At 31.5% G+C, this 27888-nt stretch overlaps 2 protein-coding genes and 1 long non-coding RNA gene across 4 annotated transcripts; 2 read left to right on the top strand and 1 right to left on the bottom strand.

Annotated features, from left to right (window-relative positions):
* The first annotated feature begins 8667 nt into the window (after window positions 1-8667).
* LOC142640511 (telomere repeat-binding protein 4-like) lies at window positions 8668-14467 on the top strand. Of its 2 annotated transcripts, none has more exons than XM_075814641.1 (10): window positions 8668-9029; window positions 10153-10301; window positions 10400-11246; window positions 11371-11589; window positions 11694-11756; window positions 11855-11934; window positions 12142-12383; window positions 12817-13128; window positions 13234-13297; window positions 13923-14467. In XM_075814641.1, the coding sequence occupies exons 2-10, from the start codon at window positions 10221-10223 to the stop codon at window positions 14118-14120; spliced, it is 2106 nt and encodes a 701-aa protein (XP_075670756.1). In that variant the 5' UTR covers window positions 8668-9029; window positions 10153-10220; the 3' UTR covers window positions 14121-14467. The 2 variants fall into 2 exon arrangements, with proteins under 2 accessions (XP_075670756.1, XP_075670755.1); XM_075814640.1 differs by having other exon boundaries at window positions 11362-11589.
* Window positions 14468-16085: 1618 nt separating this feature from the next.
* Window positions 16086-17129, top strand: LOC142640071 (F-box protein At5g03970-like). The gene has a single exon (XM_075814169.1). It carries the CDS (start codon window positions 16086-16088, stop codon window positions 17127-17129), a length of 1044 nt encoding a protein of 347 aa, XP_075670284.1.
* Window positions 17130-20337: 3208 nt separating this feature from the next.
* Window positions 20338-21140, bottom strand: LOC142641435 (uncharacterized). Its single transcript, XR_012845399.1, has 2 exons — window positions 20734-21140; window positions 20338-20605 (listed from the first exon to the last, which is right to left on the bottom strand). It is a non-coding gene; the product is annotated as an uncharacterized LOC142641435 (long non-coding RNA).
* Window positions 21141-27888: the final 6748 nt, after the last annotated feature.

Raw genomic sequence — 27888 nt, 5'->3', positions numbered from 1 at the left:
GGGTGAAAGTTTGTTGGATCAAATGGTAACCTTGCTGTATATATATTTAATTTTATTAGTTAACATAGTAAAAGACCCATTAAACGACAAGATCCATTTATTTTTGTCAACCTCATGTGTCTGACCTAACTAAATTGAACTAGCTAGTTTAGTCATGAACTTAATTGAAAGTAAGGCGCTATAAACCTATAGCATGTGCATTTTGATTGAGAAGGTGGGATCTTAAATTGACTTGAGTTCCTAATGGTCCAACAAAATGAGTTTTTATGTATAAAGTTTCCGTCAATTATAAGCAACAGTTTATTAAATTTAAATCTGTCACAAATTGCACTTAAAAATGAAAGTCAAATAATTTGCAAGTTAAGCCAAGTCCATTTAGTTCACAACCAAAAACTGCGAGTTTCTAATGGGCATTTAATTTGTTTATATCATTTAGAAATTTGTAAGCTATTCATGAGTAATTGGTTTCAGGTCTTTGATGCCATGATCCATCATAATATGCATAAGGGCTTTTTAGAAATATCACCCTCGAGATATATTGTAAGTGTTAATTTAATTAGCTTTTGGGTTTTTATTTAATTATTAACCATTGCACGTTATATTTATGACATATGACATTTTAAACATGTTACTAATATTTTTCAGTTAAAAAATAATGGATTTAAACACATATTTTATGTCAAATAATTAATAATTTTATAGTGTCATTATTATCATATACATATTACGCAAGGGGGATAGTTAACTTAGTTGTTTAAATCGAAACTTTGATAGCCAAATTGTCAGTAGAGTCAAAATGTAAAGATGATATTTGTTAAATCCCCAATTTAATATATGAAAGAACGCATGTTCATAAAATTTGTCCTTTATAATATTTGTTAATTAGACTATAATTACTGATTAAATTGATTCCCATGCTTTCATTGTCTTGGATGAATTTTTATCTTATATATATATATATATATAAATATTTTATATCCAAATTGGTTCCTTGGCAAAATTCTAATGCTCACAATCATTTTCTCAATTAATCTTGAATGTGAGTGCTTCTATAAACACATTCACCAATCACCATTACAATTATTATCAGAACTTCTACTATACTATTCATATGTAGCTGAGTTCATGTCTTTCATGCTATCCATCTTTTTAATATAGTAAATTTTTGGGTTTTTCGGGGGAGGAAATGATAATTTAAAAAATAAAAAAAAGATCCTCCTTTAAATTACGAAAGGAGTCATGGAAAAAAGTAGCGATAAGCTAATAAAAAAGAATTAAAAAGAAAAACCTAGAAAAATTGATGCTCATAATTTTTGTTAATTGAAGCGAACGCCATGAATTCAAAATATCTTTTTTTATTAAAAAAAAAAAACTTTTGTTAATTGGACTAAAATTGGTGAGTAAATTGGTTCCCATGCTTTCATTGTGTCGAATGAATTTATCTATATATATTTTTTCCTTAGGTACAACTCCACCGAACCTTAGGCCTCACGTTTTGTGATTCTTTTGCTAGTGAGGTTTTTAGATCTCTCTTTTGAGACAGCTAGCTGGCGGAGCTAACATAGACATGCTGTATTCACAAGTTAGCACATGCTGTAGTATATTTCAAACACCTCTTAAAAAAAAAAATACAGATCACACAGATTTCTAATCCTCAGAAAGATCTTTATAGCTCATTCACACCTTTGATTATCATCCAATTGAATGCGAAAGCTTTCCTTGTGTAACATGGTTTTGCTTCACTTCAGTTTACTTTTCTTTAATTGGTATACAATTTTTTAATCTGAACAAAAATATATACTTGGGAAGATTCTCTTTGTTTAGCTGTAAATATTTTCCTTTCCTTTTTGTAACATTTGCATTCTCGAGTTCTGAGTTTGTTGTAATTAATATTATCCAAAAGCTATGGTTGTGTTGCTTACTTTATTCTTACTCATAATCATTAATCACTAGATTGGTAGATATTGCCAAAAACAAATAACCATAGCTATTATAAGAAAAAGAAAAAGTGAAATGTCAGATGTGGATCCCTTTAGACAGATTCTATGAGCTCATAATCATATGACCTCTCGATAATCGTCACTGTGTAATAATACTTTGACAATAGCATTAGCTAATCCAGTGCTTTACTTGCCAAATATGATATACAAAGTATATAATGTCAAATGTTTTGTACTTAACTTGGTGTTAGTCTAAAACCGTAGGGTGTGGTTTGGTGGTAGAAGTTTTCATATTATTTTACATGATGTTTGGTGCGAATTAAGCGGTTCGAGCCATGACGCTTCAACAAATAAATAAGTTGTGCCTGTGATGATAGCTTTCTCAAGACTCTGGTAGTATACGTGAAATTATTTATTACTGTCATTTGGTGTGATTGATGAGTTGAGGACCTGTTTTTCATCATTAAAAAAAAAAAAACTGTGTTAATCATAAGAAAATTTCTAGTGACACTGTTCCATTAATAGGCCACCACAAACACATTGATCCCATCAATTTAACATTTTGTGTGACTCAATGTCATTTCGAAGTCTGCTTGTGACACATTGCAATTAATGGGTGTCCAACATTACTATGGTGTCACGCTTTCCTTGTTACTAATATTTCCTATTATGACCCAAAAAAAAAAAAAAAATTCCTATTATGACATGTGAGTTTGTCGCAACGTTCATGTGCAAGTAGCACAAATGGTGTAGTTAGTTGGCTAATTTAATATAATTGGACTCAAACCCATAGTCTTTAATTCTTGTTTTAAATGGTGTCTTTTCTTTCAAATTTGTTACCTCCTTACTTGAGTTATTTATTATTATTTTAAAAATACAATACAATTTGAAATCTATGACTTCGCTTTATGATTTTTTTTTTATATGTAATAAGGTGCTACTATAATCATATTAAGGTAGGAAAGTCACTCTAACTACCTTCTCCTACTTTTTTTTTTTTTTTTTTGGTTTTCATTAAAAAAAACACTATAATTTCTATGAATTTACTTTATGATTATTATTCTTTATAATCAAGTAAAGCACCTTGTTCCATAATAATAAACTTTATCAAATGAGCTTACTAAAACTCACATGTTTAAGGTATTGAGCCAAAAAGTAGGAGAGTGTTTGGTACATGCACTTAAAAATATGTATTTTGTTGTTTGAAAATATGTATGAAAATACGTATGAGTGAAAATATGTGTAAATATATGTGTAATGTTGTTTAAAAATATTTTTTTTTTGTTAAAATAGTGTACCAAACAGGGCTTAGATGTGCATAAATTATTATGATTAATTCCCCAAATCAAAAAAAAAAAAAAAAATATATATATATATATATATATATATATATGATTAATTCCATCGGCAAAAGTACAAATGACACTTTCTCACTTAACAAAGAACTAGATAAGTAGTATAAATTTAAATCTCACTAATATTGTCATATAATTTAAGGTCAGGTCCTTAACTTTCATGAGATCTGGTAATAGTTAGCCAAACCGAACTCCAACTCCCCAACGACTACCATGGTCTAAATATATACCAAACCCAACTCACTTGATTCAACCATAAGTCTTAAATTTTGAATAAGTTCCGGTTAGTTACCTAGTAAAATTTTAAAACAAAAAACTAATTAGCGTCTGAATTTGATAATAAATAACACCGTCATTAAAAGCGGGCAGGAAGTCTGAAACTCTATACAAAATATTTATTTTTTTAAAAAAGTCTTTAATTTTGACACGTAAAATTTTACTGAGAAAAACCTCACCCACTAAGCTATCGTACGTGACCCTTTAGCTTACCAACAAGTTATTCTTTTCTTGAACAATGCGTGTCCGGCTCTGATACATAGCAGACACTTTTTTGACGGGATAACCGCGAAGAAAGAATGACTCTGGGCCACTTGTTTCGGCACCTTCTAAGTTTTTTTTTTTTTTTTTTTTGAGAGGCACCTTCTAAGTTTTATAGGCACCACATAAATAATAAAGCAATTAAAACAAAAAACCCAAAGTTTTAGTTTTAAACAAAAAAGAAGATCCACAAATCAATTCCCTTGTAAGTTGTAACCAACGCCGTCAAAAAGTTTCTTGGCTTATACTCATTCCAAGCCCACTTCTGACTGAACATTGTCCACATTTTTCACCATCTACATCAACCTGCTTTTCCATCTGTCACATTTCTACACCCCAAATTGTTTTTTAAAGAATGATACTTAGCATATTCTACAATTTATTATTTATTTTTTATAAATTGAGTTGTAAATAAATTAATGTGTTAATGTTTAAAAATATAATATGAAAATAAATTAAAATTTTTATTTAATATATCATTGCATTAATATGGTAGCAATCATATTTATTATTATGTCAGTTTTGTTGATAAGTTTTTTTAGTAAATTTGTTAGTAACCTTATTCTTTTAAAATCCTTTTTATTTTGTAATAATCTAAAATATAATCCAAAAAGGGATTAATATGTGAAATTGATTATATTTTAAATTACAAAGTTCTACATAGGTTGTTTTTGGTAAATATATACTACTATTGTAGGTGGTTATAATTTCCTTCTTGGGGAGGAGGGCCACATGGGACAAAAAATCGAATTTGAATTTACTTATACTTATTATTTGAAGGTTAATTCTCATCCTCTTTTTCTTTAAATTCCTTTTTATGGTCACCCTATTGATGTTTGTGATAATAAAAAAGAAAGATGTACATTTTTTTTTATTATAATTATTTTGTAGTTAAGGAGGGAATATAAACCATAGATGTGTCTATTAAAAAAACAAAAAATATCAATTGAGTTGTAAAACTCTTAAAGATTAACATTTTCTTCAATTGTGATAGTATAAGAGACTATGACCTATAGCCCACAATAATTTTTTTTACTATATAAAAGACTTTCTTTTATAACTTATATTTAATTAGCCTTAGTAACTTTGTAACGATAGGTTGCTTGAATGATATTTAAAATGTTACTTGTTTGTTTGTTTGTAACTTGCAATAACCTTCACTACATGGACATTCCACCTAAAATGAATTACTGTATTTAATTTATGGTATTTGTTAATTGAGATTATTCAATAAATAATAAGAAAGCGTGATTATTAGCTAGCGGGCCAGTGTAAATACAAACACTTGTGCAGTTTTTTATAATTACTCTATTTATTGCAGTGATTAATGAGTTAAATTAAGCACTAGCAAAATAAAATATTTTGGAGTGATTCTTCCATGTGACATCTTGAAACATAGAGGCTAATCCGCACATTCTATGAGCATGAAACGAGGTGATGTGCTGGTTAAAATTGAATCTTTGGGATGGATTAAAATAAGTTTTTGTGTTTCGTATAATAAAAATATTTTAAAATCCTTACGCTAAATTGTGATTAAATAATGAGTTTTAATTAGTTCAACTGATAAAGCTTATTGTCATTAAATAAGAGATACGATGTTAGATATGTCATAAGTGAACGTTGTAACTTAAAACTAAAAAAAAAAAAAAAAAAAAAAATTATTGCTATCATTAACTCAACACGAGTTCGCTTTAGAAATTCATGTATCCATTGTATGTGTTTAAAACATCTTTTTCCATAACTAAAGTTTGGTTTTATGTCCAACTTGCCATACTTGAAACTACTATATTAGTATATTTATCCTATGGACTATATTAAAGAGACTGCGATACGTAACGAGTAGCTGTCTAAGTTATCTCATACTGTTACTTAACTAATTTTTCAACCTATAAATACTTAAATAGAAGTAAAGATCAATTTTCATATTCTTTAGTCTTTAGTTTTAACATAATAATGCCTTTTTTTTTTGTGCGTGGATATATTGACCATTATGAACTCATTCAAACTTAGATATTTAGTGGTCCCCTAACCACCTCTTTAATTTTTTTTGTTATATATATAACCCAGATAAAATGATTGAATAATACATTATCTAAGATAATGAATCTAAAATATTCATAAATTAAGTGTATGAATTTTTTTCGTGGGCTCTAACAATTATTATTTTTTCTAAGTTATTTATTTATTTACTTTTATTGGTTTCACTTCTAGACAATTCACTTTGTCACCTTTAAACTATAATAAAATTGTAATTGATATACTAAAAATTGAGTCTTATAAACAAATATTTTTAATGTGTGAAGTCTTCATCTCTCATTAATTTTACATTTATTTAATTTTTAGCACATTCACAAAAATATCTTTTGGTGTTAGAGAATTATATCCTACAACATCCTAAACACAATAATATATTTCGAAAATAATCTTGCAAATTTAAAAATATAGTTTCCAAATTCTTAGATAAAATTTTACTTGGATTGTCTTTATCTTGATTGCTATTTATTTTGACAAGACTACTATATATAACAAACAATTCTTACGCATTTCTTTAATACTCCTATCTAAGATATCTTTTCCAACACTCAACCAATCAATGTTTCCAGTTTTTTTTATCAGTATTAACTAATTGTATCTTTTACTAAAATAACACTAATTGAATCTTCTTCTTTTTTTTGTTGATAAATAAAATACCTAATTGTGTGTGTATATTTCTATACTACTATTTAAGAGGTTTCTCCTGCTTGAACTGGATTTTTTTTGTTTTAAAACACCCTTACACCCCTAGGTTTAAGTAGAGACAAAATTAAAGGATAGTCTGATAAAAACACATATCTAACCTGCACTAAAACATTGCCAACAAAATAGGAACACTATTCCACTAACCCACTTCTTCAAAGTAACTATACGTTTACTATTTTTTTTTAAGAATCAAAATAGAAAAATAAGTTAAACACCCCACATTTATCCAAAAACAAATCTAAATATATATAAAAAACTAAATAGTTATTAAGAAAATTAAACTAAATACATATATAATTTTTTTATATATATAAGTAGATATATCTTTAACTTCCACTTAAAAATTTCATACAAAATAGGAATACTCTCCTAAAGAATTTTTTTTGAAGGCCTAAAGATTTTCAAATTACTTTATCCATTTATAAAAAAAATTAAATTAAAACAAACACACGTCTCTTTATAAAAACACATCTGCCGTATTGATAAAAAAAATAAAAAAAAAACCTACCTGTACACCCACGTTTTAGTCACACAAACAACTTCAAACTTCTACCCAATAATTATAAATCTCCCCATTATTACTCCTATGATTGAAAAATGTAGTAATCCCAAATTATAATTGATTTAAATTATTAACCTTTATATAAAAAATAGAAGAGTCTTTAAGCACGCGCGTGAGGCTAGTATATATATATATATATATTTTTAAGGAAGAACCTAATTGTATCTTGGTACCACATACATGTGCACATATTGATAATTATAAAACAACATCAATAACAAAACTATATTTCATAAAACTATGAGCCCAATTACAAAACTTGTCGACATTGTTTATATATACAGATATTAGATAATTGATTATTATTTGAGAGAGAGAGAGAGAGAGAGAGGATTAATAAAAAAACACTAAATTTAGTCTAACAATCAAATTATCTGTTATAACACATAAGTTTGTTAAAAAAAAAAAAATTGACACCACACATTAACACACACCAAAATTTACAATGAGACAATATTTATTAAGCTATAATACAAACTGCACCCTCTCAATTTGAGAGAAATTCATTTTAGTAATTTAATTTTACTTTTGTTTAATTGAGTTATCTAAATTTTAATTTTATCAATTCATGTATATTAAAAAAACATTATAAAAATATTAAAAATATCTTATAGATATTTTATGTGAGAATTTTGTTAATTTTTTTTTTTCTGTTAGTTTTTTTTTTTGAGGAAATTGCATACTTATCTGTTAATTTTGTTTTTTTTTTTTTCTGTTAATTTTTTTTGTTAAATTTTTTTTTTCTGTTAGTCATTGGATGAAATGCTTGAATTGAATAAATTTGAAATTTAAAAAATTTAATAAAAAAAATAAAATTAGAAGATTATGATGAATTTAAGTCAAACTTGAAAAAGTAAAATTTGCATTTAAAATTTTTTTTTTATAAAAAAAAATTAACATAGTGATTGAATTTAAATGGCCAACAATTATTTTCACGAATTTAGTAGATAATTATTGATAAGTAAAATAATAATATTAAAAACGGCTCATCCATTAAGAATTTTACAACATCAATTTTATAATTTTTTTTATCACTAAACTTCAGCCAATAACATTAAAAAGATGTCTCATAGAACAATTAATGATTCATCCAATATTTTACTCGAAAAGGAGGTTGGGGGAACATATTTTAAAAAGAAAAAAAGTGGACCAATGAAAAAGACAGAAGTGACATTAAAAAAAAAAAAAAAAAACCCAAATCGGCATCTTAGGGATATTCCTCAAAACTTGTCTAATCCTTATTTTTCTTATCCCCAAAGTTTTAGAAATCTGACAAAGCTTTCGTACTGCCGGAAACCATTACACGTGGCAAAACCTATCCTCTCACCAAAAAAAAAAATTAGGGGTTTACAAGATTTTAAGAACTAGTCTTTAAAAACTAAAAAGAAAAAGAAAAAGAAAAAGTGGGTTATTGTGGTAACTGACTCTTGCCAGTAAATTACTGCAAGTTCACCGGCTGGTCCGGTTATGTGGCCAAGAAAACTAATTAAGATGTACGAGTATAAATAATTCAAGGGGTTTAAGCTACTGTTTTGCGTCTTACTTGTATTTCCTAAGGGGTTTTTGTCCTTTCCTTTTCATTAAACCAACAAAAAAAAAAACCAACAAAAATTAACTGAAATCATTTTTTTTTTTAAGAGGGAGAGGGAAACAATTTTTTAAGAGAGAATTGAAAAACTATTTTCCTGTAGGAATTCAATTTCCAATTCTTTGTACAGATCTTGTTCACGTTTCTGATTCTTTCATTTAGTTAGTTAGTTTTTTTTTTTTTTTTTACTCAATTCTATTGGGATTTGCATGTTTCCCACGCAAACTGTTTCCGTTGGGAAAATTTGGAATCTGATCGAATTGTAGAATGGGAAAACAGAATTTGAAGCGGAGATCGTTGCTGAAGAGGTGAGTTAATCGTCAATTTTGTATGGAATTTCAAATTTTTTTTTTTTTTTTTGCATTGTGATCTTGTTGCTGAATTTTTAGTTTTCTTGGGAATTCTAAGAGATTGAGTGTTTGGGAAAAGTTATGGGTTCGATCGGATCGGATCGTGGAAAGTTAGGCCGTGTTTGGTTTGTTTTGTTTTTGAATTGGTCTTGGTTTTGGAAATTTTGAAACGTTGAAAATTTGGAATTGGGTTGTTTTGTTTTGTATTGAGTTTTTTTTGGGAATTGGCTTTTGAGGACTTGGGTGTGTGGAGTTCAAATGTGGGTTTTAGTTTTTTATTGCTATATTAAGCAATCAATGGGGAATTTTGGGTTTTGGGTTTCTGTTTGCTAATTGGATGGTCTTGTTTTTGTGAAACTGTTTGAAACCTCTGTTTAAGTGCCTGAATTCTGATCCACGGTTTCGGTTTTGGGATCTGAGAATCAATGTCATAATTGTTGTGAATTGGATCCATTAAGAGATTATTTGGTTGCTATGGAATTCCAGTATTTTACACACGCACATGTTGCGGCTAAAGTGTTGGTAATGTTCATTTTACTTGGATAGTTTAATTGCTTGGCTGCATAAGATCTGATGGCTTGCTCGTTTTTTCGTGTTTGATAAGTTTTCGCGGTCAGTATATTAGCAATGAATTAGGATTTGCAGTAGTTGTGGAGAGAGAGAATGGTGTGAAATAGAAAGAACAATGTACATTCATGAGTTGGAATTGGCAATTTTTGTTAGTATTCACATGCCATTTGTTTATATCCTTTGAGTGGTCATTATACACACACAAATACACCATACTGGGTCATTGGAATTAGCCTTCAAAAATTGTGGTAAAGCGGCCTAACAATCGCATCTTCGAATTGCATAGAAGCAGGAGCCTTGTGCACTTTATACTTTTTTTTCCCCTTGAATTGTAGTCCTTTAGATAGTCTAAAAGTCTCACAACAGTATATATGTCAATTAATTTGTTTGAAAGGCATGGTTACAAAGTTTTGTTATAGTGTGTCTGAAAGCAATTAAGCTTAATATTCATTAGTTGCTTGTTGTGGTTATTTAATAAATACATTGGTCTCCTTTTGGGTTTTGATGGCAGTGATTAGGATCTGGGTAGTGATGCTTCTTTGTGTTTGATGAGTTCTTACTGCCATGTACTTCTGAAATATGGTGTTTAAGAAGAGGCAAGATCATGGATTTAATGGCTTCCGGCTCCCCACTATACCTCGGGCTCCCAGATCTGTTCGAGTAAGTATTTGCTGCAATTCAGTTGTAGTCTGGTGCTTTCTATCATTCTGGGAGCTGAACTCTGGTTCTAACTATGTAAATTTTGATTTTGGTTTCAGAGGGGCTTGTGTAAGAAGACAGTTGAGGATACTCAAATCTGTGCATTTGAATTACTGGCTTCCATAGCTGGCAAGTTATTGCGTGAAAGTGAAAGTTCTGCTTCCAGTAATGCATCTGAAGGAATTGATCTGCTGGCCTGTGGCAAAGATGCTGTTAAACAGGAACGAGAATTTGAGGATAAACCATTCAAGGCAGAGTGGTTATATCAGAGAAATTGTGGAGACAGTTCTTTTGCTTTTGAGATGGCCTCACAAAACATCAGTCATAAGAGCACTCTGAAAGAATTCTCACATGCTGAAAGTGATGATGTTTTGGAACGCACTTCATTCATTAAAAGTTTTGATTGCTCACAGAAAGCTGGTGGTGATGTGAAGTCTGTAATTTGTAAAAGCAAGACTGATTCCGAAAACTATTCTAGTAAAGTGGAGGGAGGCTCCCCTCAATTTGGGGAGTCTTCTGATGCTAATGTAAATATCGAAGCTGAAAGACAGCTAGAGGTTGTGGGATTGAAAAATGAAGATGCTAATAAGCCTAATATATGTAGTTCAAAGGTTCCAACAGAATTGTTTCTGGAATCTCCTGCAGCAATCAATTCTGACAGTAACGTCAAATTGCCATTGCGCCAGAACTCTGTTCCTAATGCTTGTTTTCCCAGGTATAGGAATGATACTAAGTTAGGTAGTAGAGATGATGACGAAAATTTATCTAGGTGCTTTAAACGTAGTACCAAGTTGAAGGCATTTAGGCCTCCAACACGTATTGCAGATCGAAGAATAAGGAAGCTGCTGACTTCCAAATACTGGAAAGTAGCTCCAAAATTGAAGGATTGTGAACTTCCTAGATCTGGTAAGCAGCTGATTAATGGGTTGAACATATTATGATTCATATTTATGGTATGCTTGTGTTTCATTTCTATTTGATCATCGTTATTATTTCTTATTAATGAAGTTCATGATTTTAGCATTTGTAGATGGGGGATTAAAACCTCTTTATTGCAAGAGGAAAACCTGTCATGACCGTCAAAGCCGTCAAAAATGTCAACGTGACATTCTCTTTAAGAGGAGGAAATTGTTTGACCAAATTTCAGTAGTGACTTCTGATGGTGGGTTCAGTAGTGAAAGTGTTTCTAATTCACCCGAGAAAGGCATGACTGAAGATAAGAATGACTCAGCTGCAATTTTGCATGGAGGTTCTTTTCCACCTTTTAATCTATTAAATGTTTCTTAGTATTGTTCAGATTTGTGGTTTGTGGTCTTCAATGGTTGCACTAAATAAATGTAGTTGTTTTTGCAGCCAATGGGGTATCATCTTCGGTTTTGGGTCATCAAGCTTCCTTTCACTCCAAGGATTCTCATGGTACTAGAGCAATTGCCTGTTTGATGTGCATTGTCTTGTTTCTTTATATTTTGTCCTGGCACAGGAGGTTCTTACACCATGTTTGTTTTTCTGCACAGTGAAATTTAGCATTAAGTCCTTTAGGGTACCAGAGCTTTTTATTGAGGTCCCAGAAACTGCCACTGTTGGTTCATTAAAGGTATAATAACATCTCTTCTTCTTATTCTAAGACTACTAATGTTTTTCCCAGCCCCATAATTGAACTACTGAGGCTATATGCTGAAGTATACTGTTTAATGATATCTGCATAAATGCTTGTCTGTTGCAGTAATAATAGGTTTTCTTCATTTTGGTTATTGCTTAGTGTTGTTCTTGTGGGTTTCTAATGGAATTATATTACTTGTAGAGGACTATTATGGAGGCTGTAACTTCTATACTTGGAAGTGGATTAGACGTTGGGATTCTTCTTCAAGGGAAGAAGGTTAGAGATGACAACAGAACTCTTATGCAGACAGGAATTTCTTGTAAAGACAATCTGGATTCTCTGGGTTTTATGTTGGAGCCCAATACCGTGCAAACACCTCCACCTACGTGCTTTAGTGATCTTCCTCCTCTTTTATCATGTGATTCATCTCAACTTTTAACAAGGTAATTCATTTGCAGGGGTGAACTTTGAACCATTTATTTAAAATTAATAAGCACATATGGTCAGCAATTTATTTTTTCCCTTTTTGTAAATTTGAACTTTTTATTTTTCATTTTTTTTTCCACCTACCGTTGCAAACAAAAATATTGGAAGGCTAGGATTGTAGAGTCAAGAGGTCCAGGGAAGTTGTTAAATTTTTATCAGTTCTCATGAGGCCTAAAATTATTGTGAATCTAGTTGTGTTAGAGCAGCTTCCTTACCTTGACAATTCTTGATATTTTGATTAAGAAAGCAGTTTAAACTTTGGTAATTTGAAACAGCTTTGAGATTTTTTGTCTGAGTTAATCTCTATTGGAATTGAGAATTATTGTGTTTTGCATAATGCATTTTAGTTATTTTTTCTCTGTAGCTAACAATATATTGAATTCTTTTTAGGTCCCCGGAAAATCTTGTTTTAGATTCAGGGATCTCTGATACCTTACCTGACCTTCCACTGACCAATTCAAGCAACCATGTTGATAGTAATCATGATACAGTTTCCTCCCCTACTGACATGAATGACAAAACAACACCGGATACCAAAGCAATAGTTGCTGTTCCAGCGATGAGCATGGAGGCACTGGCTGTGGTTCCACTGAACCAGAAAACAAGACGTTCTGAACTTGTACAGCGTCGAACCAGGAGACCTTTCTCTGTGTCCGAAGTAGAAGCATTGGTGCATGCAGTTGAGGAGCTTGGAACTGGGAGGTGTGATGTTCTTTACAACTCATTGGCTGTAGCATAGTGTTTGTTTATTTATTATTTTTAAAAGAAGAAGAGAATTCAGGTTTTTAAATGGTTCACATTCTGCAGGTGGCGTGATGTTAAATTGCGTGCTTTTGAGAATGCAGACCATCGAACTTACGTGGACTTGAAGGTAATTGTTTATTTAGGTTATATATTTTGGAATGGAAATATATTAGAACTCACAGTTGGAACTATTTTTTGCCAAATTTTCACTTTATATTCGATTTTCAGAGCATTTGGCTATCACTGAGTTGTATTTAAATATATATATATATATATATATATATATATTTCAGATATAAAATCTTTTCACTATCTTTATTGTTATGAGTCATGTCCACTATTATGCTAATGAGTCTTGGCTTAAATGACACTTCTTAAGTGTGGGTGGAGGGTGAAGTCATGAGTTTAAAATTCTGGTGCATGTTTAACTTGCAAAAAATAAAGTCATGTCAAATATTATGCTTGGATATATGTGCTTACTGCTTAGGCTAAAAAAAATGTGCTTAATAAGATACTCTGGTGCATATTTAGCCTAGACTTGAGGTTTTTTCTGGAGGAAATTTTATTTGGTTTGAAACCTTCTTTCTTTCTCTCTCCCTGCTTTTGATTTTTCTTATTTCTCTTCACTGAGTAAATACTAGTTTGCAGTAGTGTTGATTGTGTGGGAAAGCATAAGAAACTAACTGGTTTGTTTTGGGCATCATTATCACTAGCTTCCAACTTTTGCTATATAACATATTTGGTTTCTGCAGGATAAATGGAAAACATTGGTTCACACAGCAAAAATTGCCCCCCAACAAAGAAGGGGTGAGCCTGTTCCCCAAGAGCTCTTGGACCGAGTCTTGGCTGCCCATTCTTATTGGTCTCAGCATCAAGCTAAGCCACAGGGAAAGCATCAGGCTGGAACTCCAAAGATCATGGAGGCACCAGCTGAGGTCCCAATTGAATAACATGGAGGTGAAGGTATCCAATTGTGATGATGTAAAGAGAAAAAAACAAAAAAGTTGACAGGAGCAGAAACAAAAATTGTACAAATCAATTCAATTTCATGTAATATTCTCACTCAATTCATTGCTGGCTTTCCCACTGTGGAAAACGTTGGCATTTGTAAATGATGTGATGGAATAAGGTCATCATTCTAACACAAGTTACCTTGTTTTTCAGTTAAATCAATTCATTGTGTAGAGAACTTAGAGTACAAAATTGTAAAATTGTACAAATCACATTATCATCTTCTTGGCTTTTCATTTGTTGTTGTCTTATAATCAAAGTAGCAGGCAAGAATTCTCACTTCTTAAGTTGAAACATTGTAGAATTTTAAATATTATTAGAACTAAAAGAAACAGTTGGTTTATATTAGACACTGTAGAAATTCTTGTTCACAATTGTCCTTTTGCTTTACAAATGTTGAATTGTTTTTGTGGTGTTGTTATACAGTATACACTCTTCACATTTTACACCATGAGTTGTAAGCAAGATGGATCATGGGTTATGCGCTTTACATAATCTAGAAATTGGCTAACAGGATGATAGTAACATTTTGTAACATCCAGGTTTTGATCATCGGCCATTTCACATAGCCTTAAAACAAATGTAACATAACTCTCTCTCTCTTTGAGTGTCTTTGAGTTTACACTGCCCGAGATCAATATGGACTTCTGAATCTGAATTAAGCACATAGTATTCTATCAATGATGATCGTGGGCTGTATCTAATTACCCATCTAATGGTGTGGGCCGCATGACCTAAATTTTTTTTAAAAACACTTTGGTTTTACAGGACAGATTGAATGGGGATTCTGGGGATAGTGTAGTAATGTTGATATATACTATTTATAAGAGGATTTTCCTCTTTGGATTGGATTTTTATAAGGTTCAAAAATACTTCTAAACTTTATATTTAATTGGAAAAAAACTTGAGGACAACCTGGTAAAATATATCTCAAACTCCACTAAAAATACTTACAAAATAGGACACTCTTCTACTCATCTATATTTTCAAAACAAATTAATCCTTTTTTTTTTTTAAAAGAAAATTATAACACTAAAAAAAAAGCCTCATTGCATGTGCAAAGCTTTTGATGAGGCTAGTACCCTATGTTCATATTTTAAAATCTATATTTAATCACATATTCATAATAATTAAAAATAAGTACTAAATTTTATTTTGGTTTGCTTGAAACTTTTGGTAATAGAATTTTAATTGAAATAGAATTATAAACTTCTTGAAATTTATGTAATAGAGTTTTACTTCATATATATGAAGTAAAACTCTATTACATAAATTTCAAGAAGTTTATAATTCTATTTCAATTAAAATATTCTAACAACTAATAACTCACTTGATATTTGGGCTTTGGGATAAGTGTAATCGAAGTTTGCCCCAACCATCTCTAAATTAGAATCCTTTTACAAATCAAATACTATATGCAAACAGCCATAAAGAAAGCCCTCTAAATTAGAGTTTTGGCTTTTCTATTTAAGAAGAACAAAGACTTCTTCACACCTCTCTCTCAAACACAAAAATACACATCATAGAGGAAGAAAGATCAAGATCGTGAAAGAAGGAAGATTGTCATCTTTAAAAGTGAAAAAATGATGAATTTACTTAGAGATAGTAAAGGCAGCGATGAAGAGAATAAAGAAAATCAGAGTTTGCCAAAAGACATGATATACGATATCATGCTTCGTCTTCCCGGTAAACACATCTTCAGATTCAAGTGCGTGTCCAAGACACTTAACACTTCAATACTCTCTGACCCTTTATTCATTCACAACTATTTCACTCGAAAACTCCAACAAAAACAACTAAAAAAACCGACCCTGCTAGGCTTTTTCTACAAACTCCACAATCCTCAAAACCCCAATCACTGTGTGGACCAATGTTACAAGTACCAAGAGGTCTCTTTCGTACCCATGTGTCATCAAGGTGTGCCTATAACATCCCGTAGTTTTAAACAAGGTCTAGGCAATTTCATTGCTTCTTCCAATGGTCTCGTTCTCTATGGTCACCATCCCATGAACTATTATGTGTGCAACCCTGTTACCAATACTTGGTTTGCACTTCCTCCACCTATACATATTGATGACTATCGCTATCACACTGAAGTTCCTCATAATATGTATGCCAGTGTTGACACGATAAAGAACTTAGTTGGATTTTATTGCCAAGAAGAAGATGAACAATTATCGCACCATGATATCGATGTAGATGCTATTACTAATCACATACGTCAAAGTTACAAGGTGGTACGTTTTTTTGTGAAGCAAGCCAGTAACAATGACTGGGAAATGGTGGTGAATATTTACTCTTCTGATACTGGAGTCTGGAAAGAATCCAAGCTTGACGATTTTGGAATGCCGCTATATCATGTACTAGCTATGAGCTCATATAGCATCTCTATACGAGGGGTCTTCTTTTGTTCAACAACCATTTCAACAGGAATGCTGATTTTCGCCTACGTATTTAACATGGCGAAGGATGGCCTCGACGTGTTGATTGAGGGACCTTCTTCATCACACGTTAATGGCAGAGCCTATGGGGCTATTGGGGAGTCACATTTGGGGTTTCTTCAATGTGCTGTTGGCCATGATGAAGGATTTGAGGTATACATGTTGGAACAGAAACTGCATAGTTATTTTGACAAGGAATGTTACCCTTTTGTCTACAGGTCAGAATGGACATTGAGGCATAGAGTGAGCACTAATGATATTACTAACACTCTGTCTCCATCCAAAAGAGGAACTTTTCCTGTTGCATTCCATGCCCAGAATTCGCATATTTTGTATCTCAGAATAGGGCACCCGATTATTTGCTTTGATATGCAAAGTGGGAGACTGGATTTTGTCCCTTACGATCATTCCCATGGCTTGATTTGCTGTTCCTGTTGCTATTTGTTGGAGCCCTTTTTTTATAACATGGAGTCATGGCCTTTGTCCCCTTTGCCTCGGCAAAATTGATCAACATCATTGGGGATATGGTCCTTTTTCGATTTGCAAAATTAGCTTAAGTAGTTTGGATTTTAATATTTTTCCAATCCTATTATATAGAGGAATTGAGGTAGGGATAGTTTGAACTCGACCACAAGTTTTTTCAAACCAAATGAAAAATTATGAATTGTAAGCTTAAGCTAGCAGGATATAATATATGACAAATTTCTTGAGTATTAGTTGTGATAAATTGTGAAATTTTATTTTTATCTTTTCCTATTTAAAATAGGATTTCGTGTTGTTTCCTTTTTCTAGTTTGAGTTGTGTTTCTTTCTCTAGTTGAAATAAGACTTGTTATTTATTTTTCTTAAAGAACTAAGAGAAAATCTTATTGTATTCGCTCGTTATAATCCATCTAACACTTTTTTGTTAATAAGTAGAGCTTATTAACATCCATCTAACATGTTAGGAACTGATTGTGCCATTGTGGCGGTTTCAAAACCAGAGGTGAATGTTGATTTTTTGCTTTTTTTTTTTTTTTGGGTCATTATTTCATAAAAAATTATTAAAATCAGAAGAGAATGTTTATTTTTTACTCTCATTTTTTGGGGTCATTTTTCATTAAAAAATTTATTAAAACCAGTTGTAAATACAATTTGCAAAGAAAAGTCCAGTCATAGTGATTTTTGAATGAAAACTTATAAACAACCTGTTCTAAAGTGCAAAATTACACTAAAAGAATCCATTTAGTTTTTAGTATTGAAAACCATCAATATAAGGGTGAAATCAACAATTTGAGTATTTTAATATAAGTGAAACCTCTCTTCTCTCCTTTCCTCTACTCTACTCCACTCTTCCCTCAAAATTTATATGTACAGGGATTATAACTAGTTAATAGAAATTTTGATTTGGTTAATCATAAACTGGCGTTTGGAAATTGGCTATGAATAGTCTATAGAGTAGTGATATTTTTTAGTCTTTTACATATTTACAAATTACTCCTATGTTTTTCCCCCTAGTGTTTACTCTGTATATGGTGTTGAAGGACTTTATATGAGGAAGGCTTGGGACTGCATGATCTGAAAAAGCGCACCACACTGGTTTACAAATTGTTTTTTTTTTTCCTCAAAATTTACATATGCACAGACCATTTCCCATGAACTTGAGTAGAGACTTGAGAAGGTGTCAACTAGTTCTTCTAGATACAATACAAGTGCTTATTCAGTGGCATGTTACTTAAAAAGGTGTTAACTAGTCTGCTTAATTACGAAATACTAGTAAGTTACTCGTGCGATGTACAGATAATATTGTAATGTTTTATATAAGATAGTTTTGGAGAATATTGTATGTGTATCATAGCATAATTGTTAAAGAACTTTATTAGTAATGAGTTTATCATTAAAAGTAACAATTATAGATTGCATACACATATCCATTATAATTATTCAATTGAAGTAATGAGAAAAAAAATTATATCATAAAAGTTGATATAAAATGTGTCTCTCTCTTTCTCCTTAATTCTAAAACAAAATACACATCCCAAACACTGACAGTTAATCACATCATTTACAAAACCCACAAATCCACAACGTCCGACCTTGACATCAAAATCATAATCGCCGTTGTCACTCAATATAAAATGAAAGCCCTCCTTCCTTGGTTGTAGCCAACTCAAACGGGGTAAGATTAGATGAAACAACAATGTTAGAGCTAGGTAGGTGTCGCCAAAAGATTGAAGATAAATGAAATAATTTTTTGTTTGTGTGTATTTGACATGGAATGACATGAAGGGTTAGGTAGGTATATATAAAGGGTAGAAGTGTAAGAGGTGAAAATAGTGAACTAAAATGCAAAAAGTTTTGTGTATATGTGTGAGAGATGAAAAGTCTTGAAACATTAAATCAAAAGATACAAAGAATATTTATTTTTTAATTAGAAAAATCTTAAAATATTAAGCCAAATAAAACAAAAAGTCAATGATTAATTTGTTTTTATCTCTTATGTGGCTTAATTGCTTAAGAATATTTCAATTCTCTTCATAAAGTGCGCCACATGGCAGAGCTTCATATATGCTCTCCCCTATGAGATTTCTACTTTATATATATATATATATATATATATATATATATATATATATATATATATATATATATATATATATATTTTTTTTTTTTTTTTGATTGATGATTGATATGAATTATGAAATGAGGAGTAGAGATAGAGGTCCAAGAGGAAGCTCTTGTTTATAGGCATAGCAGGCTTGAATGTCCTGCGTTATAATCAATGAACCAACTGCTGCAGCCATTGCATATATATGGTCTTGAGAAGTCTGGCTGCGCATTTGATTTTTGATCCTTAATTAACTTTGGATCATAAGTTCATAACCTGTTACCAATACTTGCGCTTCCTCCACCTATTGATCATATGTGAATATGATGGCATGCCAGAAGCTTTAAAGAGCGTAGTTGGATTTTATTGCCAAGAAGAAGATGAACAAGAGCAATTATTGCACCGTGATATTGATGTTGATACCATTGCTAATCACATCTGTCAAAGTTACAAGTTACTACGGTTTTTTGTGAAGCAAACTAGTAACGATGACTCATGACTGGGAAATAGCGGTGAATATTTACTCTTCTGGAGTATGGAAAGAATCCAAGCTTGCAGTTGACCATTTTGACTTGCCGTTACATAATCATAATGTATTATTAGCTAAAAGCTTATATTGCAGAGGTAAATCGTGTGTCGTATGGATGTGTCCCTCCCTCACATAAGAGTAGACCCCACACTCATTGGTTCATTATTCTATAAGAAGAATACCTCATGCATCTGAAACATGTTATATTTTTCTCTTTAATAAAGGAGTTGGTGGCTCCAACAAATGAAGGTGGTGCTACTGTAGTGGGAAGTGTTGTCGGTTGAGTTTTTCTTATTTTCTTTCTATATTTAATTTAGGTAAATGGAATAATAAAACCACTAAATTAAATGAACATGTGACAAGTTTTTATTTGTTTAGTGTAAAGTAGAGTAGAGAAAATACACTGAAGATTTATACGAGTAGCTAGAGATAAAGCTTCTAGAGGAAGCACTTGTAACTTGTAAGAGCATTCTCATCAGCTCTTCTATAAAAAGTGTCATTTTGATACACCAAAAACCTAATTTATTATTTTACCACATCATTTTATGATATCTCATTCATAAGATGTTTTATTTTTTAATTCTATACATTAAAATAATATTTACAACACATTAAAATAATATATTAACTCCTCTTAACAACAACAACAACAACAACGGCACAGCCACCATTGCCGCAACAACGGCCACCAACAACAACCACAACCACAGCCACACCAACAACACTGAAAGCCACCGTAACCACCAAATTACAGTACCACTGTCACAACTAATCCACAACTCATCATATTCACAAACCTCAAAACCTATCCCAAATCAAACAAACCCAACCTCCAATCCCTCTAGATAAGCCTGAATCTCACAACCTACTGGCAACAACAAAAAAAAGCCACCACCACAACCCATGAAAATCAACCAATAGCCACAACAATAAAACCCACGACAAAAAAAAAAAAAAAAAAAACCATCAGAAAACAAAAGATAAGAAATGTCTCACACTATGAGAGATCAGCGGCGTGGGGGATGGATGGCATGACCAGCTCGGCGGCATGGCGTGGCGGATGGTATGGCAAGTTCGACGGCGCAGCGTGGCATGACGTGGTGGATGGCATGAAGCTCGGCGGCGTGGCGTGGTGGTCACTGTGGTGAGATCGGCGTGGCTGTGAAAGAGCAACAGAGAGAGCTAGACAGAGATGAAAGTTTGGGTTAGAGTCAGAGAGATCGAAGGTTGAGAGGGAGTGCCGAAGAGAGATGGGGAATTAGGAAAATCAACAAAGAAAATTGATCGGCGGTTTTGTTTTTGAGTGATCTTTAGAGAGTTTTTGAGTTTTGTTTTTGACAGAGACCTTGAGTTTGAGAATGACTGAGGAAAGAGAGATACGACAGAGATGAGAGTTGAGAAAGAGAGCTAGACAGAGAGAGAGAGATGTGTTTTGTGGAGAGAGAAAAAGTATATAAAATAATAATAAAAATTTTGACAGATTTGTCCGTACTATCTCAAATATGAGACGGTACTGTAGCCGCATGTAAAAAATTTTGAGATTTGAGATATCGAATGAAGGCTGGTTTTTGGTGTTTGGTGTGTCAAATGCCAAATATTTGGCATTTAACACACCTTATGAGAATGCTCTAAACACTTGTTAAATCATGCACCAACTATACCACTTGTTAGAGAATTACCATCAGGTGTGCCAAATGCCAAATATTTGGCATTATTTGGCACACCAAACACCAAAAACACACATTCATGAGGTGTGTTAAATGTGTCAAAAATTTAACACATATTATAGTACTGTGATAAGTTTGGTACGATACGGACAGATGTTGTAAATTTTTTTTTTATTTGACTTTTTCTCTCCTCTCTATATTTTATTCAACTTTTTCTCTCTCTTCTCATAGATTTGACCCGTCTTCTCTCTCTCTCTCTCTTCTTTAGATCAAATTCCCTCCTCACCGATCCTCTCACCCTCCCTCACCCTCACCGATCTTCTTCAGATCAAATTCCTTCCTCACCGATCCTCTCACCCTCCCTCACCTTCGCAAATCAAGCCGTCGCCGTCGCCGTCGTCGTCGCCATCGCCGCCGTTGATCTGAAGCTCGCCTCTGATTTTATTCAACTTTTTGATGCGCATCTCAGCCAAGCCACCAATCTGAAGCTTGCCGATTTGAAGCCGCGTCGTCCTCCACAGCTCTCACCGCCGATGGTTGGTTGAGTTTGGTCATTGATTGATTTGTTGGGTTGGGGTTTTGTTGAAGATTTTGAGTTTTTTTTTTTGTCTCTCTTTTGTTGAGGTTTTTGGATTTGAAATTTGTTGGAGGAACCAGTAATTGTGGTTGTAGTTTGTGGCGGTGGTTGTAGCAGTGATTGTTGTTGTGGCAGTGATTGTAGCGATGGTTGTTTGTTCTTGGGGGGTGGCGACTGCCACTTGGCAGTGCATGAGTGTATTTGCTAGGTTTTGGGTAAATATATTATTTTAATGTATTGTAAATATTATTATAATGTATAAAATTGAAGAATAAAACATCTGATAAATAAAATATTATAAAATAATATGATAAAATAAAAAAATAAAATTTTAATATATCAAAATGATATTTTTTATAAAATAGCTGAGGACAATGCTCTTAGTAGCAACTTATGTATGCTTTTCTATCGCATGAGATATGTCAAGTGTCAACAGGGATAGCAGTAGCCAGTAGGGACAGAATTTATGAGAGTAATTAGTCTATCAATCATAAATAAAAGGTTTACTTTTCAGCTTGTCGATCTGTTTCGAACCTTTTCAACTACAAACTCATTAGTTTTCTTATTCCGCCCATCAGAAATTATAGGGGGAGCCCTCCTCGCACTTCCCAATGATAATCCCCTGCTCTTGTTCAATGACACTCTTTTTGCCGGCAAAGTTAATCATTTCACAGAACTTTTGGCAATAGAAGAGCATAGTTGTTATACATTTCTTTTGAGTCATAACCCTCCTAACTTTATAATTCTTCTGCAATGCTTTGTTTAATAATTCAATTGTTAACAATAAGATTGTTACACTAAGTGGCAAGAGGAACTTTGAATTACAATTTCTCTAATAATTGAGACCATGTAATATCATTGATTTACAAATTTTTTTATTACTATTTGACAATTATTTGTTTACAATTAAGGTGTTTATTCTTTTTAACTAAACTTACTTTTAATGGATATCAATTTCAACAAAATTAAATAAGTAATCTTTAAAGTTCTCTAATTGTATCAAAAAAAAAAGTTCTCTAATAAAAAAATTATAACATTTATTTATATTAAATCTTTAAAGTTCATCAATTACATTTATTATCATATCACTTTATATACTCTATATTGTAAAGTATATAATATCTATGCAGGTGTCTGCATGTGTCTTTGAATTATCCTTTTATTTTGTTACATTTTTTAGTGGGTAAGTTACTATATTCATTGAGCATTAGTGTGTGTATATATATATTGAAAGCTTAAGCTAGTGTATTATCAATTATGAGACAAATATTACTTTTATTTAATTTCATATTGAATGGAGTTCTATATTCTAAGGGGATAATGATGTCCTGTTAATTGAGTTTTTAGTTGTTCTAAACAAAAGAGATCGAAATATGATCTTTTTTTTTTTTTTTAAATGACAAAACTTATGTACAGTACCTTAAATGCTATTTCTTAAGTTTCTCTCTTAAGATTCTGCTATGTGGCTATTTAACTTAAAAAGAAATGATATATCCACAACATTTTCACAACATTTTTACAACAAATCCTAAGTGGTAGGTGTGGGGACACAATTTTCAGACCAAGCCCAAAATGTAAGGGATCTTGGCCCAGTGAACCCAGTACAATAAATTTGTAGAGAGTGGGTCAAAGAGCTAGGCTTAAGTGCTTGGATAACAGTTAACATAGTTTTGGATGATGAGCCAACAAGAATTGAACCCGGTTTGTGCGAGAAAGTTGGTTCTCGGCACAGTCCGAGGAGCTCTGTTCTAGCGTATATTGGATGACCATGGTTACAGGAGTTGTTGAGATTGCTATAGTGCTTTCTCTTCTCCTTTTTTCATCCCCCTTCTCTGGGATCTCTACCCTTATTTATATTACCTCTCTCCCTTCATCCTTACCCTACACGTGAACTACATGTGGACAGTTGATGGCTGTCCCATCAGCCCCCTCTAAAAGTCTTCTAGGGTGGCTATAAGGCTGCCATAATACTGTTCAGAGGTCACTTCCTCATTAATGCGGTGGTAGTAGTTTTCCCTTAGATATTTTTGAGTCCTTATCCCTCTTGTACGTTCATGATACTCGTTGCTATCATTAGAACTTCTTGGAAGGTCATCCTTGATCATTAGGATTTATACTAGATTTGCGTTTGGCTTTATTCGAGGAGATAGTACTCCTCGAACTCGGACCACCCATGCTTCTCGGCCAAAACCACATACTCTCGACCAAATCCCAAAATCCATGACCCCATAGCAGGTTGTTACTGGATGTTATTGTTGGGGTAAAAAAGTAATCTTAGTATTATATTTAAATTTAAACCAATAACAACTAACCACCTGTAATTTGTTGTGAAAATATTGTGGACGTAACATCTCTCTAACTTAAAATATATACTTCCATTTATGAGAAAAAAACCACATAGCAAAATCTTAAAAGAAGAACTTAAGAAATAACATCTACGTACTATGCCTAAATCTTGCTTAAAAAAAAAAAAAAAAAAAAGGTTACCTTAAAAGTTGACCAAATGAAAACGCAAAAGTTAGAGGTTAATACTCTTATATAAAAAAAAAAAATGAATAAAAAATGTTAACAAGCCCATCAAAGTGTGCAAATGATGCCAAAAGCAGACAAAAAATAACTTATCAGTTACCATTATTCATGAACATTTAGATTTTATAGGCTTCCACCAAGACATATGGTATAGACAAACAAACTTTTCTTTTTTGGCTGAAAAAAAAAACATTAATGTTATAAGAGTGACACCATATCCTTATCTCGGAGAGGAAGTAAAATGTGAAACAATTATTAAATGATGAACACATGAATAGGACAGCAGGAAAAAAAGAAGAAGCTAAGGTTATGATACTGTACAGACTGCATGACCCACCTTCTTTTTTGCTATTTCGGAAAGTGACCCCTTTCTTTTTAATTGAAAATTGACCTCTCTCTCTCTCTCTCTCTCTCTCTCTCTCTCTCTCTCACACACACACACACACACGCAACGACCCTACCTAATAAGTTTTGTATTTTTAGATAACTGGCATCTCGTGCATAGAATAGTGTGTAAAATTTAAATAATTTTGTTTGAAAATTATTCATATCAATTAATTTATAATTGTATAAATTTAAAAATTTTCTATAATAATTGTATAAATTTATACTAACATTATTCATTTTATATTTATTTTTTATTATTTTTTTACGTGTTGGATGAAGAAAGAGTAGATAGTGATGGTTGTGTGTGAAGAAAGAGAAATAATAAAAAATAATAAATAAAATTTGATACTTTAATAAAATATAGTGTAAAATAAATAATCTAACTCGAGATATTTTGAAAAAAAAAATGTTCTTATCATATCTTAAAATAGATAAATTTTTTTGCAAGAATGCAAATATACAAGGAAAAATATAATTAAGAAAATTTGATATCTTAATAAAATAAAGTGTAAAATAGATAATCTGACATAAGATATTTTGAAAAAAAAAAAATTTCTCATCGTATGTTAAAATAGATAATAATTTTTTTCAAGAATGCAAATATATAGGAAAAAAAAGTAATGGCCAGTGCCAAGAAATAATCAAAACAATGACAATTAAAAAAAAAGAAAAAAGAATGAAACAATGACAATTGATAGAACTAAAGTAAGGGTCGTTTAGTATAGGAGTTTAAATATATGTTTTTAATTTCTAAACAATATTACACATATTTTGACACATTTTTTCACTCACACATATTTTAAAAAATATAAATAACATTACAAATTTTTAAATAATATTACATATTTTTTTATCCACATGTATTTTAAAAAAATACAAATAAGATCACAGCTTATGATATGACATAAAATCATGAATGGAATATTCTGCTTAAATGCTGGGAAGCTTTTTCAGTTATAAATACAGCAACCTTTTTTGATGGAATAAGTACAGAAACCTAGGAGCTGAGCCAAAAAACAAAAATATAATAGTTTTATGGGTGAGAAAATTGCAATAAAATATGGGTATGGTTAATGTGTGTCTTTAAGGTACATATTAAGTTATCTATTTTTGATAATATTTTCTTGAAAATTGAAAAAGTTGTCAATATTTTTTCAATTTTAGAGAAATTTTTTTCTAAAAATAATTAATTATTGTATAACCTTAGCAAAATCCATAAAATATAGGAGTATCTTGGAGGAGAAGCTATACTGTATGAATTTTTTTTTTTTTCGTAAATGGTATGACCCGTTAATAAGCAGGCAGGTAATTGTAATATTGTAACTTTTGAATTAGTTTAACTAATAAAATTTATAATGATTGAATAAAAGATTTAAAATTTAATTATCGCCTACAAAAATTGATTAGTATCTTGATATGATAATAAAGAAGGTAATTATTAGTAGCAGATTTCATAAGTTAAAATTATATATATATATATATATATATATATATATATATATATATAAAAGTAATAGTAATATTGTGTTAGCATATATATTATATACCTACAAATAAAAGTAGAACTCCTCCCATAAACCTATTCTCTCCTTTTATTTTTCTTACCTCCTATAAACATAATGCCTATCTAGTTTCCTAAGATTTGTTTTGTCTTCATTTTCCCCACCTTTTCTACACCAGCGAAATGGAGCAAAACATACTTCGCAAATTCACATTAATGTGTGATCAATAATGTGTAACACACATTATTGTTACAATTGTCAGAATTATTTTCTTAAAATTAAAAAAAAAATTTGTTACAAACTTAACAGGAAAGTACACAAAACTCCCCTATAGTTTCTTCTTAAAACACAAATTCTCACTAAAGTTTTGAAAATGTAATTAACACTTAACCACATGTGGTATTACTTTATGTGTAAACTATAAAAATAAATGAAGAGTTGCTCATGTAAATACACATATCCATATTTAGAGCTACATCTTTATACAATGAGAGATGTTACGTTCATAATATTTTTACAATATTTTCACAACAAATCACAGGTGGTTAATTGTTATTGGTTCAAATTTGAACATAACACGAAGATTACTTTTTTACCCCAACAATAACAACCAGTAACAATCTGCCATTTAGGATTTGTTGTAAAAATATTGTGAAAATGTTGTGAATATATCATTTCTCTTACACAATACCACATGAGAGTTATAGGAAATTAATTGTGAAGAGATTTGGGTTTGGGTCTAGATTAAATTAGCTCTCATAATGTGTCTCATTCAAACTACATCTTTGTGAACTTTTTCTTAATGGTGTGACTTTATATGTAAACGTATATATTTTTACTTTAACCAAATAAAAAAAGAAGAGATATACAATAAATGAAATTATCCATAATTTGTTAAGGCAGTAAATTGTGATGGAAGTAACACTACTTTTAGATATACCTAATATTTGATACTATTCCTATTACACAGGAATTATTCAATAATAAGTTAGCATTTGTGAAAAAACAAATTGTCGACATTTTTGTTTCACAAAATTTATTGCAATAAAGTGGGAGCTTGGACCATGGTTTTAAAAACTGAACCGAGAATCAAACCGTTTTTTTCAAAATTTTCGGTTTTTAACCGGTTTTTCCTGGTTTTTGACCCGTTGTTGACCGGTTTTGAGACATTTAACCGGACCGGACTGCACCGATTTTCCCAGTTGAACCGGTCTGGTTTTTAAAACAGTGGCTTGGACTATTCATCTAGAATAATCCATTAGATCGATTATGACATCCGCAACCTTCACTTGCAGGGCATATCACTATTAGGCAATAAATTTCTTTAATCATTGATTAAGTGAGTCATACTTCTTTAATCATTGATTAGCTAAGTCATTTATATGTACAGTGGGCACTTATTTTTCTGTCACATCTGGTAATGTGAACCTGGGTACATGGGCTGGGACTCCTAGAGCATCCACAGTGGAACTTGTAAATGTCACATGCC

The sequence above is a fragment of the Castanea sativa genome, chromosome 6, assembly GCF_040712315.1.
Source record: "Castanea sativa cultivar Marrone di Chiusa Pesio chromosome 6, ASM4071231v1".
Lineage (NCBI taxonomy): Eukaryota > Viridiplantae > Streptophyta > Magnoliopsida > Fagales > Fagaceae > Castanea > Castanea sativa.
Note: the sequence above shows the minus strand (reverse complement) of the source record. Positions and strands in the feature narration are given on the sequence as shown.